The sequence below is a fragment of the Mytilus trossulus genome, chromosome 13, assembly GCF_036588685.1.
Source record: "Mytilus trossulus isolate FHL-02 chromosome 13, PNRI_Mtr1.1.1.hap1, whole genome shotgun sequence".
In the NCBI taxonomy this organism is placed as follows: Eukaryota; Metazoa; Mollusca; class Bivalvia; order Mytilida; family Mytilidae; genus Mytilus; species Mytilus trossulus.
Window position 1 is genome coordinate 55,675,593 of NC_086385.1, and position 12,383 is coordinate 55,687,975.

At 34.8% G+C, this 12,383-nt stretch overlaps 2 protein-coding genes across 2 annotated transcripts in view; both read right to left on the bottom strand.

Moving 5' to 3' along the window:
* LOC134694497 (integumentary mucin C.1-like) overlaps positions 1 to 7,336 on the bottom strand; it is a 31,948-nt gene extending 24,612 nt beyond the window's left edge. Inside the window, exon 1 of the mRNA XM_063555510.1 lies at positions 7,276 to 7,336. Coding sequence (XP_063411580.1) covers positions 7,276 to 7,336 — 61 coding nt within the window. The remainder of the gene's footprint in view (positions 1 to 7,275) is intronic.
* A 79-nt stretch (positions 7,337 to 7,415) lies between these two features.
* On the bottom strand, positions 7,416 to 11,629 carry LOC134694499 (uncharacterized). Its single transcript, XM_063555511.1, has 2 exons — positions 11,314 to 11,629; positions 7,416 to 8,386 (listed from the first exon to the last, which is right to left on the bottom strand). The coding sequence occupies exons 1-2, from the start codon at positions 11,627 to 11,629 to the stop codon at positions 7,416 to 7,418; spliced, it is 1,287 nt and encodes a 428-aa protein (XP_063411581.1).
* Between the last annotated feature and the right edge of the window lie 754 nt (positions 11,630 to 12,383).

Consider the following 12,383-nt stretch of genomic DNA (forward strand, 5'->3'; position numbering starts at 1 on the left):
TCCCCCTTTTTAGATGACTTGAATTAAATAAAGAACACACATTTAAAAACATTTTGTTCATGCTTACCATATTTGTTTTTATTGCGGACACCTGAATCATTCAGTCATTCATGATTTATGGTTGTCGGTTGAAAACAAAACTTTACGACAAAGATGATTTCAGCTTTCAAATTGTGAACTTTCCATTTCTGAGTAGCAACATTCTAGCAGCACCTGCATACGGGGTATATATTTCCCAATTGATACGATATTCCCGTGCTTGCATTGCCGATCATGATTTTTTTGATAGAGGGTTGCTGCTTTTAAGGAAGCGATTTAACCAAGAGTTCAGAAGGGTGAAGTTGAAATCACACCTTCGTAAATTTTACGGACGCCATCACGAGTTGGTTGACCGTTATGGAATAACCGTTTAATAAATGATATCGGATATATCACATGAGCAACACGATGGGTGCCACATGTGGAGCAGGATCTGCTTACCATCCCGGAGCCAGTTCTGGTTCGGTGTGTGCTGTTTATTCTTTAGTTTTCTATGTTGTGTCATGTGTACTATTGTTTGTCGGATTTTTGTTTTTCATTTTTAGCCATTGCGTTGTCAGTGTATTTTTGATTTATGAGTTTGACTGTCCCTCTTTTATGTCACAAATGACGCATAGATAAAAACTGATAATTATTTCATATGTTGTTACAATGAGTACATAATGAGTTTTTATTTCTCCTATCTTTTTTTTGAAACTTGTAAAAAAAAATATACACAAATCTTATGCTGAAGTCAAATTAAAAAAAAATGCTTTGAAGTTAAAAAGATAGACAATTTCAAACAGGTTCTACTATAGCATGTTCAGGATAGGTTGGGATGACGGCGGACAATTTACAAATGTCATTAAAAATCAAGATCAATTAGAAAGTGACAGAAATTTCACATGGTCACATAGGAACGAATGGAGAATTATCGCAAGGGTTTATTGACATTTGCTATAGGCTTGCATTATTGTAATTCGAGAAAAGCAATTATTTTTGTAGAATGTTAGACAGAAACTGTCAAAATGTTGACTGGTTTGTTTTACACAGTGTAACTTTTAAAAGAAATAAATACATGTACAAAACACTTTAATTTTTGTTGAGAGCTAATTACAAAAAGTTGTTTCTAAAAAAATAGTACCGTGTATTCATTTTCATACAAAAAGACTTTGAAACAGGAGTCGATTTTGATCACATATTATACATGATACACATAGATAAAGGAAGATGTGGTGTGAGTGCCAATGAGACAACTCTCCATCCAAATAACAATTTAAAAAAAAAGTAAACCCTTATAGGTCAATGTACGGCCTTCAACACGGAGCCATGTCTCACACCGAACAACAAGCCCCAAAATTACTAGTATAAAAACATTCAAACGGGAAAACCAACGGTCTAATATGGATATATTAGTTTTACTAAATACTATAACAAAGGGAAATATCTCAAAATATAAGATTTTTGACAGCAACAAAATTATCATTCCATTAAGACAACAAAATAGTATGACTTTGATTTATTACATTGGGCATTATATAGAATAATTGAAATCCAGCAATATCCAGCATAGACAGGGAACATGCTTTATTCTAGTACTGTCAATTATATAACAAGTAAGGTCGTGGAAAAAATTGTTTCTTTCAGAAAAATGTGACCATAGAGAATCGAAAATAATTTACAAATATACCTTTGGTCAAGTTTGTGTATTGGAACCTTATATTCTTAATAATTTAAATACGTCATTTTGGTTTTGTATTTTGATGTATCTTGAAGTCTTTTGACTTAACAATAATGTACTGTTAAAATTCGTCTGATCTTCATATTTATCCAAACTCAATCCGATGTCGAATTTATCAAATGGTACATGTACCTCTCATAAACAAAGAAAACGGTACATCGGCTACTCTTTAGAAATATTGTGTGTTTCAACTCAAACCTATATTGGTTTGAATGCACTAAAACTGTATTGAATCAATGTTTCAATTGTTTTGTTTTGTGGTTAGTGACGTATGTTTTGGATGTAGCATGATGATATACAGGATTTACTGGTGATTTCGTCATGTTAGATACTCATCAAAAGTGTTTGTACGTACAACGAACGAATGGAACACATTATAACCAGAGATTTAAGCAGTAGATCTGAACACGAAATGTTTTTTTATAAACATGGCTGAGCAATGCTTAGAAGTTATCTTTGTCAGATTTAAACTTTTTAACACTTTTGCATTTTTAAATTACAGTTTACTTGAAATAGTGTCACATAGCTTTTGATGACAATTCGTTACAAAACCTGCGAATGGTGACCCTTTCTAAATATTATTAGCTTAAATGTAAACAATTGTCCTTCTAATGGGTATTGCGGCACATATTTATTACAACCATTTGGGACTCAATTAATACACTTTCTAAAGGGTCACAATAGTCCTGAAATGCAAGCAACAGTAGTATACTGTTCTACAGTCATAAATCGATTAAGAGAAAACCAATCCGGGTAACATACTAAAACCGAGGGAAACATAGCAACAATAAGAGGAAAACAACGAAACAACAGAAGCACTGAAGTGCAAAAAAAAAACACAATGCAAAACGAACTATAAGATAACATATAAACATTATAAGTTATTTTTAATGTTCTCGCATTGAAATCCTCTGTGACACCGCTAATGGACATTGCGACACATATTGATTATTTACATTTTTGCTCCTCTGTGACACCGCTAATGGACATTGCGACACATATTGATTATTTACACTTTTGCTCCTCTGTGCCACCGCTAATGGACATTGCGACACATATTGATTATTTTCATTTTTGCTCCTCTGTGACACCGCTAATGGACATTGCGACACATATTGATTATTTACATGTTTGCTCCTCTGTGACACCGCTAATGGACATTGCGACACATATTGGTTATTTACATTTTTGCTCCTCTGTGACACCGCTAATGGACATTGCGACACATATTGATTATTTACATTTTTGCTCCTCTGTGACACCGCTAATGGACATTGCGACACATATTGATTATTTACATTTTTGCTCCTCTGTGACACCGCTATTGGACATTGCGACACATATTGATTATTTAAATTTTTGCTCCTCTGTGACACCGCTAATGGACATTGCGACACATATTGATTATTTACATTTTTGCTCCTCTGTGACACCGCTAATGGACATTGCGACACATATTGATTATTTACATTTTTGCTCCTTCGTGACACCGCTAATGGACGTTGCGACACATATTGATTATTTAAATTTTTGCTCCTCTGTGACACCGCTAATGGACATTGCGACACATATTGATTATTTACATTTTTGCTCCTCTGTGACACCGCTGATGGACATTGCGACACATATTGATTATTTACATTTTTGCTCCTCTGTGACACCGCTAATAGACATTACGACACATATTGATTATTTACATTTTTGCTCCTCTGTGACACCGTTAATGGACATTGCGATACATATTGATTATTTACACTTTTGCTCCTCTGTGACACCGCTAATGGACATTGCGACACATATTGATTATTTTCATTTTTACTCCTCTGTGACACCGCTAATGGACATTGCGACACATATTGATTATTTACATTTTTGCTCCTCTGTGACACCGCTAATGGACATTGCGACAAATATTGATTATTTACATTTTTGCTCCTCTGTGACACCGCTAATGGACATTGCGACACATATTGATTATTTACATTTTTGCTCCTCTGTGACACCGCTAATGGACATTGCGACACATATTGATTATTTACATTTTTGCTCCTCTGTGACACCGCTATTGAACATTGCGACACATATTGGTTATTTACTTTTTTAGCTCCTCTGTGACACCGCTAATGGACATTGCGACACATATTGATTATTTACACTTTTGCTCCTCTGTGACACCGCTAATGGACATTGCGACACATATTGATTATTTACATTTTTGCTCCTTCGTGACACCGCTAATGGACATTGCGACACATATTGATTATTTAAATTTTTGCTCCTTCGTGACACCGCTAATGGACATTGCGACACATATTGATTATTTACATTTTGCTCCTCTGTGACACCGCTAATGGACATTGCGACACATATTGATTATTTACATTTTTGCTCCTCTGTGACACCGCTGATGGACATTGCGACACATATTGATTATTTACATGTTTGCTCCTCTGTGACACCGCTAATAGACATTACGACACATATTGATTATTTACATTTTTGCTCCTCTGTGACACCGTTAATGGACATTGCGATACATATTGATTATTTACACTTTTGCTCCTCTGTGACACCGCTAATGGACATTGCGACACATATTGATTATTTTCATTTTTGCACCTCTGTGACACCGCTAATGGACATTGCGACACATATTGATTATTTACATTTTTGCTCCTCTGTGACACCGCTAATGGACATTGCGACAAATATTGATTATTTACATTTTTGCTCCTCTGTGACACCGCTAATGGACATTGCGGCACATATTGATTATTTACATTTTTGCTCCTCTGTGACACCGCTAATGGACATTGCGACACATATTGATTATTTACATTTTTGCTCCTCTGTGACACCGCTATTGAACATTGCGACACATATTGGTTATTTACTTTTTTAGCTCCTCTGTGACACCGCTAATGGACATTGCGACACATATTGATTATTTACACTTTTGCTCCTCTGTGACACCGCTAATGGACATTGCGACACATATATTGGTTATTTACATTTTTGCTCCTTCGTGACACCGCTAATGGACATTGCGACACATATTGATTATTTAAATTTTTGCTCCTCTGTGACACCGCTAATGGACATTGCGACACATATTGATTATTTACATTTTGCTCCTCTGTGACACCGCTGATGGACATTGCGACACATATTGATTATTTACATTTTTGCTCCTCTGTGACACCGCTAATGGACATTGCGATACATATTGATTATTTACATTTTTGCTCCTCTGTCGATATTTCGACATGGGTGCCACATGTGAAGCAGGATCTGCTTACTCTTCCGGAGCACCTGAGATCACCCCTAGTTTTTGGTGGGGTTCGTGTTGTTTGTTCTTTAGTTTTCTATGTTGTGTCATGTGTACTATTGTTTTTTCTGGTTTTTTTTTCTCCATTTTTAGCCATGGCGTTGTCATTTTGTTTTAGATTTATGAGTTTGACTGTTCCATTGGTATCTTTCGTCCCTCTTTTCTAAATGTGTACACAGTTTCTCTATAATTCGAAGTTGAGATGTCATATAAGTCCATTCCATCATTGAAGCTATGTCTTCATTTTTCTCGCATATTCCGACATAATGGTCATCCGTAAACGTACTCCTCTTTTATGCTTTACGGAAAATATGAGCTATATACATTCATATCTTCTATTGAAAACCTTTTGAATGACGTATCAGGAATATCAATAATTGGAGGCTGAAAGTTTGCAGCAGTCCATTCCATGATAATAAAAACTGAAAACAGTCTAATTTATTTTTCAAAATTGACCATGTTTTCATGTTTGCAGCAGTCCATTTCATTATTTAAAATATTCATTCCATAATATAAAAAGCTGAAAACAGTCTATTCTATTTTTCAAAATTGACTATTTGTTCATGTTCATGCGTATTTTGGCATTGAGGTTCTCCGTAACCCGTCTTATAGGCATTGCACGTAAAGCTTATGACTATTGTAAATCACCGTAGAGCCTAAAACATTGACACAACCTATACAGTTTAGTCGGCTATAAAAGGTCTTAAACGACATATTTTTAACAATTCAAGCGAAAAAACCAAAACGGCCTGATTTGTGCACAAACCAATTTATGAAAAGCTTGGACTAATTAAAACCACACTGTATCCTTAAAATTACGGGGGCTTTCAAATAAAGAAGATATAAACCAGTAATAGTTTAATTTTGGCAGCTTGAATTAACATATAAGATACATAAATAAATATAATTTACGCACAAAATATTCATATAATACAATACAAAAGATACACATACGAATAATCTTAATAAAGCGGGCCTAAAAGAAATAACAAAATGCGCCCAAAATGCGAAAACTCTACAACTGCTCACTCAAATAGCAAACTTCAATTTTGTAAAATGGGTTTGGGTGGGTGGGTGAAAATTTAACGTCTAACTCGAACAATCTAAATCAAATAATAAGGATATAATATAACAGTGTGAGCAGGTTTCACTCACTTACAAATTTATTTACATTTTATACCTTAAGGCTATCCAGTCAAATTTGCAGACGAATTTCAGCCAAGTAATTACTGGTTTTTAAATTATAAAAACAAACCAATTACGGGGGCTTTCAAATAAAGAAGATATAAACCAGTAATAGTTTAATTTTGGCAGCTTGAATTAACATATAAGATACATAAATAAATATAATTTACGCACAAAATATTCATATAATACAATACAAAAGATACACATACGAATAATCTTAATAAAGCGGGCCTAAAAGAAATAACAAAATGCGCCAAACAACCCGCCAAAAAAGATTAACAAACACAAATTACACACACACACGCAAATAGAAGAATTGAAACCCAAGGAATGAAACACTTCCTTGTAAGTTTCAGTTGAATAAAAAGGAATAAGAAACTTCCTTTATACAACACACTCAGAGAATATGACGGACTCCCCTGTAAGTGCACTAACTTCAAGTAAGCTTATGATCCCAAAGAATAGTACACTTCTTTGTAAGATCAAAATCCTAAGGGATAAATTGCTCCCTTATAAGATTAACATCGATGACCCCCTATCAATATACAAAGCATACAAACAAACCATAAGGTGATTATCATACAACAAAAAATACATAATACAAATTATATATGACTGATAACATGTTGAAAGCATCTGCGAAGCTCGTATAGACCAGCTTCATTAAGATGCAACCCTCCGTCCTTAAAGGCAAAAAGAGACCTAATAGGACGCCCTCTTACAAGAAACCTTTTATATGATTTTATAAAAATAATGTTATATTTAGAACATACAGAAAGTAATTGCTTATTAATATTAGCACATTTAAAACCAGTTAAATCAAAATCTACAGGTCTTGGTAAAATAGAAGATATATAAAGCTTGATATGCGGAGACAAAGATTTAAATTTTACAAATAACTCTCTAAAATCAGCAATGATTCGATCTACAGAAAAGTCTCTAACATCGTTAGTTCCAACATGAATAAGACAGTATGAATAGTTACTCAAGTTTATTTCACCTTGATCCAGTTTCTTCTTAATAGTGGAAATACGAGCACCACTGTAAGCTTGAAGGTCCATGTTAGAAATGCCAGATAAATGTTTACAGATTGAATCGGATAACACCAGTACATGTTTGTTGGTTAAGTCTGAAAAAATATTATAAAAGTTTGGCCATTGACTCTGCAACAGATATTTTTTCCTGCATAGTAAAATTCAAATATAGCTTATAAGCATCACTTGCCCAGTCACCGTGCAGCTGTATCAGTTCACTAGGAACTCTAGCCTGAAAGGCAAATGACGCACCTCCCCGTCTAAAAGAATGTGTGGAGTAAAGGCGAGGATCTCGCCCAGTCAATGAAATTATACGCTTAAGCTTATATTGAAACTGTTTGTATGTCACTGTTTTAAGACTAGCATTTCTCTTGATAACAAAAGCAGGAGATTCTTCAGGAGCAGGAATCATGCGGCACATTCTATTGTATGCAGTAACGGGACATAAAATAGAATCATCTATTTTGACCAACGGTATTTTTAAAATTCGTTCACCACATTGTATAGTTTTAGTCCATTCAAATACCACAATAGCTACTCTTTCATGCATAAAAACTTTGCCTCTAGTAAGTTGTCTTTTACAATCAAAAGAATCTACAGAATCTGGCACTAAATTAGACTTACGAGACATAAGAAAAAAGGCAAATAAAAATAAACACCAATACACAATATCTGTACAATTATCAAGGTCTAAAAAATTAAGCATCTCTTTTAGCAAATCGGGAGTAATAGGCCTAGCTTGTCTAGGACAGTGTTGTTTGACTCTAGAAATTCCCGCCATTAACAACTTAAATTCAAAATTATCTAAAGGGGGAAATGGAAGATCTAAATAAAAATGCATAATTTTTACACCATTGATATAATTCCTAATGGAATCCGTCGATTTGAATGATCGACTTAAAAATTGCGCATAACAGCTAATCGTTTTAAAAGTGACAGGAATGGGAGCAACATCAAAATAAAAACAAAAGAGCAAAAAGGCTCTCCATTGTGAAACTAAATTTTTCTGAGTTCCTACTGCAAACGCAGACTTAGTAGACGTTTTAACATCTTTCTCTAACTGTTTAAACTGAGCATCTGAAAAAAGGAATTATATATATGCAAATATATAAAAACTACCAACTGTGACTAAAAGCAAATAGACTGTCTTCAACTTCAAATTCCTCTAAATTCGAGGAAACAGAGTTAAAAAATTGAGTTCGATGCAAATCAGACAAATGCCAACGAGACAAATAATCACTGATTCTATTCTCACTTCCGGGCACATGACATGCTCGCACCTCGAATTCTGATAGTGCACATAAGTAACATATTTCTCTCAGACACATTTGTAAGTACTCATTTCGGGATCTTCCTGTGTTTATCACTGTAACCGACACTTGATTATCACACAAGATTCGTATTTTTCGGCCCTTGAAAAATTGACCCCAGAGCTTTAAACAAATTACAATTGCCAATAACTCCAGACAGTTAATGTGAAGGTTATATTCTAGGATAAAATTTGGAAAGGTTCTGTGAAAAAAAACGACCGCTGAACCATCCACCACAACCAGTAATACATGAATCAGAGGAGAAAATTTCATCTGGTTTAGACCACTCTTCCAATGACATCATAGAGATGCCATTATATAACGGGACGAACTTCTGCCACCATACGATATCTTTGATAATGCTCGACGGAATAGAAATGTAACCCTTTCTGTTATATACCTCACGTAACCAGTTAAGTAAACGAGACATGAAGACCCTTCCAGGACGCACACAAGTTGCTAAAAAGTTCAATTTCCCTATAAGGGACTGTATATCCCTTAGTTTAGCTGATTGTCTACCCTCCCACGATCCAAGAATACTTCGAATATCCTTTAATTTATCGTCAGGGATTTCTAAAGTTAACTTGACTGTGTCGCAAATAATACCTAAACATTCCATTCTATGAGATGGTGAGAAGGCCTTATGAGTAGATTCCTCTATACCACAAGACAAAAATAAAGTTTCCAGCTCCTTAAAAGCTATTAAGGCGTTTTCAGACGTTTCTGCACCCGCGAAATCGTCAAGATAGTTAATAATGTCAAAACCTGTTAATCTAAATATATATGCGACTGCATTGGTAAAACGTTGGCAAATTTGCGCTGCTGAACATAGACCCATAGATAACACACGGTCAAAATACAAATGGTCTCTCCAGCGGTAACCTACTAAATGAACATCGTGTGGATCTATATTTATTTGGCGGTAAGCACGACTCAAATCCCGTTTGAAACAAAGGCAACCAGGACCCTTGCTTTTAATAATTTCAACCAAAGCATCAACGTTTGGATACTTTAAATGAACTTCTTCACCTAAATATAAATCCTTGTTTATACCACCATTGACACCCCCACCTCCATGAGTACTAAGATCCAGAATAACACGTCTTTCCACAGTATCTTTTTTAGGAACGCTGTTCAGAGGTGAAATGATGATTTCGTGAGAAAATGGGTTCGAATGAAAAGGACCCAATAAGGCCTTTTTTTCTATTTCTTTTCGAAGATATTTATCAATGTCATTCGAAAATTGTATCGCCCCTTTATGATTTTGTACCGTACAAGAAGCACCATGCATATGTTTTTTATAATCATAACCAACAGGAAATCCAAACTCTAGTAAAGCGCATATATCTCTGTCATGGTAATCCGAGAGCATAATTTTGAAAAAATCAATATTCAAATGAGTATCCAATGGTATGCGAACACCTTCATAATTATACATATTCGAGCTAAAAATAATTTCGTGATCTGAGATAAATTTATCCTGAATAGGCAACCAATGCATATCAGAAATCAAATCAGAACAAATAGTACACTCCTCTAAAATTTTATTCGATAATTCATCAGATCTTTTATCCTTCTCTTCGTTTTTAGTTTTACAATATTTACTACGCCTACCATCGATAAGAACATGAGAACAAGCGAAAACATCGCTGCTCTGGCGACGCATATATTCCGGATAAAAAACTTCTGCTGAAGGGTTTAGTTCTGAAATGTTTTTACCTAGTCATTCCTTCTTTTGAGGAAATTGAGGACAAGAACTGGAACATTCTGGGTGGTAAAGTTTATTTCTATCTTTCTTCCAACAAACAGCGCAAATATGCTGAACTGTTCGCTGGACACCTCTAATAGAAGTCTGATGAGAACCATGATAAGTGCATCGATTTCTGTTGTATAATGTACAAAACCAAATTGTATCATCTTTACTTTCAACTTTGAATGAGCTGTTTGAAAATTTTGATTTTGATAAAACATATGGTGTTAAAATAGGAAGCTCGATAACAGAAGGATCATCAGACCATTTATTTTGTCCGAGTTCAATTTTCCTTAACCAGGCTGCGTAAAAGGCTAAAAGGCCTTTCCAAGAATAAATCTGACTGTAGTACGTAATCTTTTTCAACAAATTTAAGCGACCCTTTCGTTCAATCTCAGAAATATCTGCTCGGGTGATAATCTCCAGCTCCCCAGCTGTAAATAGCTTCATGTCTAAGTTATTAAAGGACACCTGCTCATTAACATATTCATATTGTAAGGCACTCTGAGGCCAAAGTAACTGAGTTTTAACCTTATCCGAAGACTTTGCTTTAATACCTGATTTTGTTTTCTTTGATTTCTTTGATTTCTTGTGTTTTTTACGCTTTAAAGAACTGTCTGAATCTGAATCAGAATCAGAGCTATTCGAAATGATAATAGCTTTCTCACTACGTCGTATAGTATTGTCTTCAGAATCTGAACTCGAATCACTTGATTTTTCAATCAAACCTAGCTTCGAAAGTTTTTTGTCAACCAACTCATTTAAAAACTCAAATTTTCTCAAATCGTCTAGCTTAACAGCCTCATCTGGTTTGCTTGTGTCAGCAACTAGCTTATCTTGATTTTTTGAATCGTGTTTTTTGTCAGTTTTACTAACGATATCAGACTTTTTTGTCCGAGTCTTAGTAACCTTCTTATTCTTAGTTTTCTCATAAACTATCTCACCTTTCTCCTGCTCTAGCTCATCCTGCTTCTTTTTAAGTTCCACCCGAAGACGCTGTTTCTCATTTTCTCTTTTTTGCTTTTTCAAACTCTCCCCGGCTTCTTGGAACGACTTTCTCAATTGTGTTAGCTCTTCATCACTCTCGTCTTCCTCGTTGAACGATCTGTCTAACAGTTGTGCGGCCTCTAACCTTCTACGGGCGCTGCTTGGAGTTTTGGGTTTTACTTCGGCTTCGACTTCACCTACACCTGGAAGCCCATACTCTGCTAAGCTTTTGTAGTTATGTCCCGCTCCCTCTCTTCTAGGGCGATCGGCCATTGTGTTAAAAAAACTATCTAACTCAAAATTACGAATTTCTCTAACTGAAAATTTAACGTCTAACTCGAACAATCTAAATCAAATAATAAGGATATAATATAACAGTGTGAGCAGGTTTCACTCACTTACAAATTTATTTACATTTTATACCTTAAGGCTATCCAGTCAAATTTGCAGACGAATTTCAGCCAAGTAATTACTGGTTTTTAAATTATAAAAACAAACCAATTAAAAAAGTGAACAACTTTAGTTTAGACCATGTACAAGTTAAACAAATGTAGACAAATACAGGTCAGATTGTAAATGAGTTTTGACTCTACACTTATAACTGAAAATATATTGTAAATGAGAGAGATCATTCATAGCAAAAGAAAAAAGACTGTAGCACAAAAATCTTCAAATTAAACGCGAACACAAATAAGTATAAAAAAATCCGAATTCCAAGACAAAACCAAACAAGAAAAATTCAAAAAAATTACAAAATCAAACACTATCAATTAAAGAAACAAGACAAAAACAAATATCCCTGTCTTTGTATTTAGTTCAGGTATTTTGCGAACAAAAATGAATTAATAGGCAGCTAGAAACCTCCCACTTGTATGTTTCGTCATATTGTCAAATAAACTCATCATAGATTCCAGGAGTAAATTTAGTATATACACCAGACGTGCGTTTCGTCTACAAATGACTCATCAGGGACGCTCGAATTCAAAAAGTGAAAAAGGCCAAATAAAGTACGAAGTTTAAGAGGACC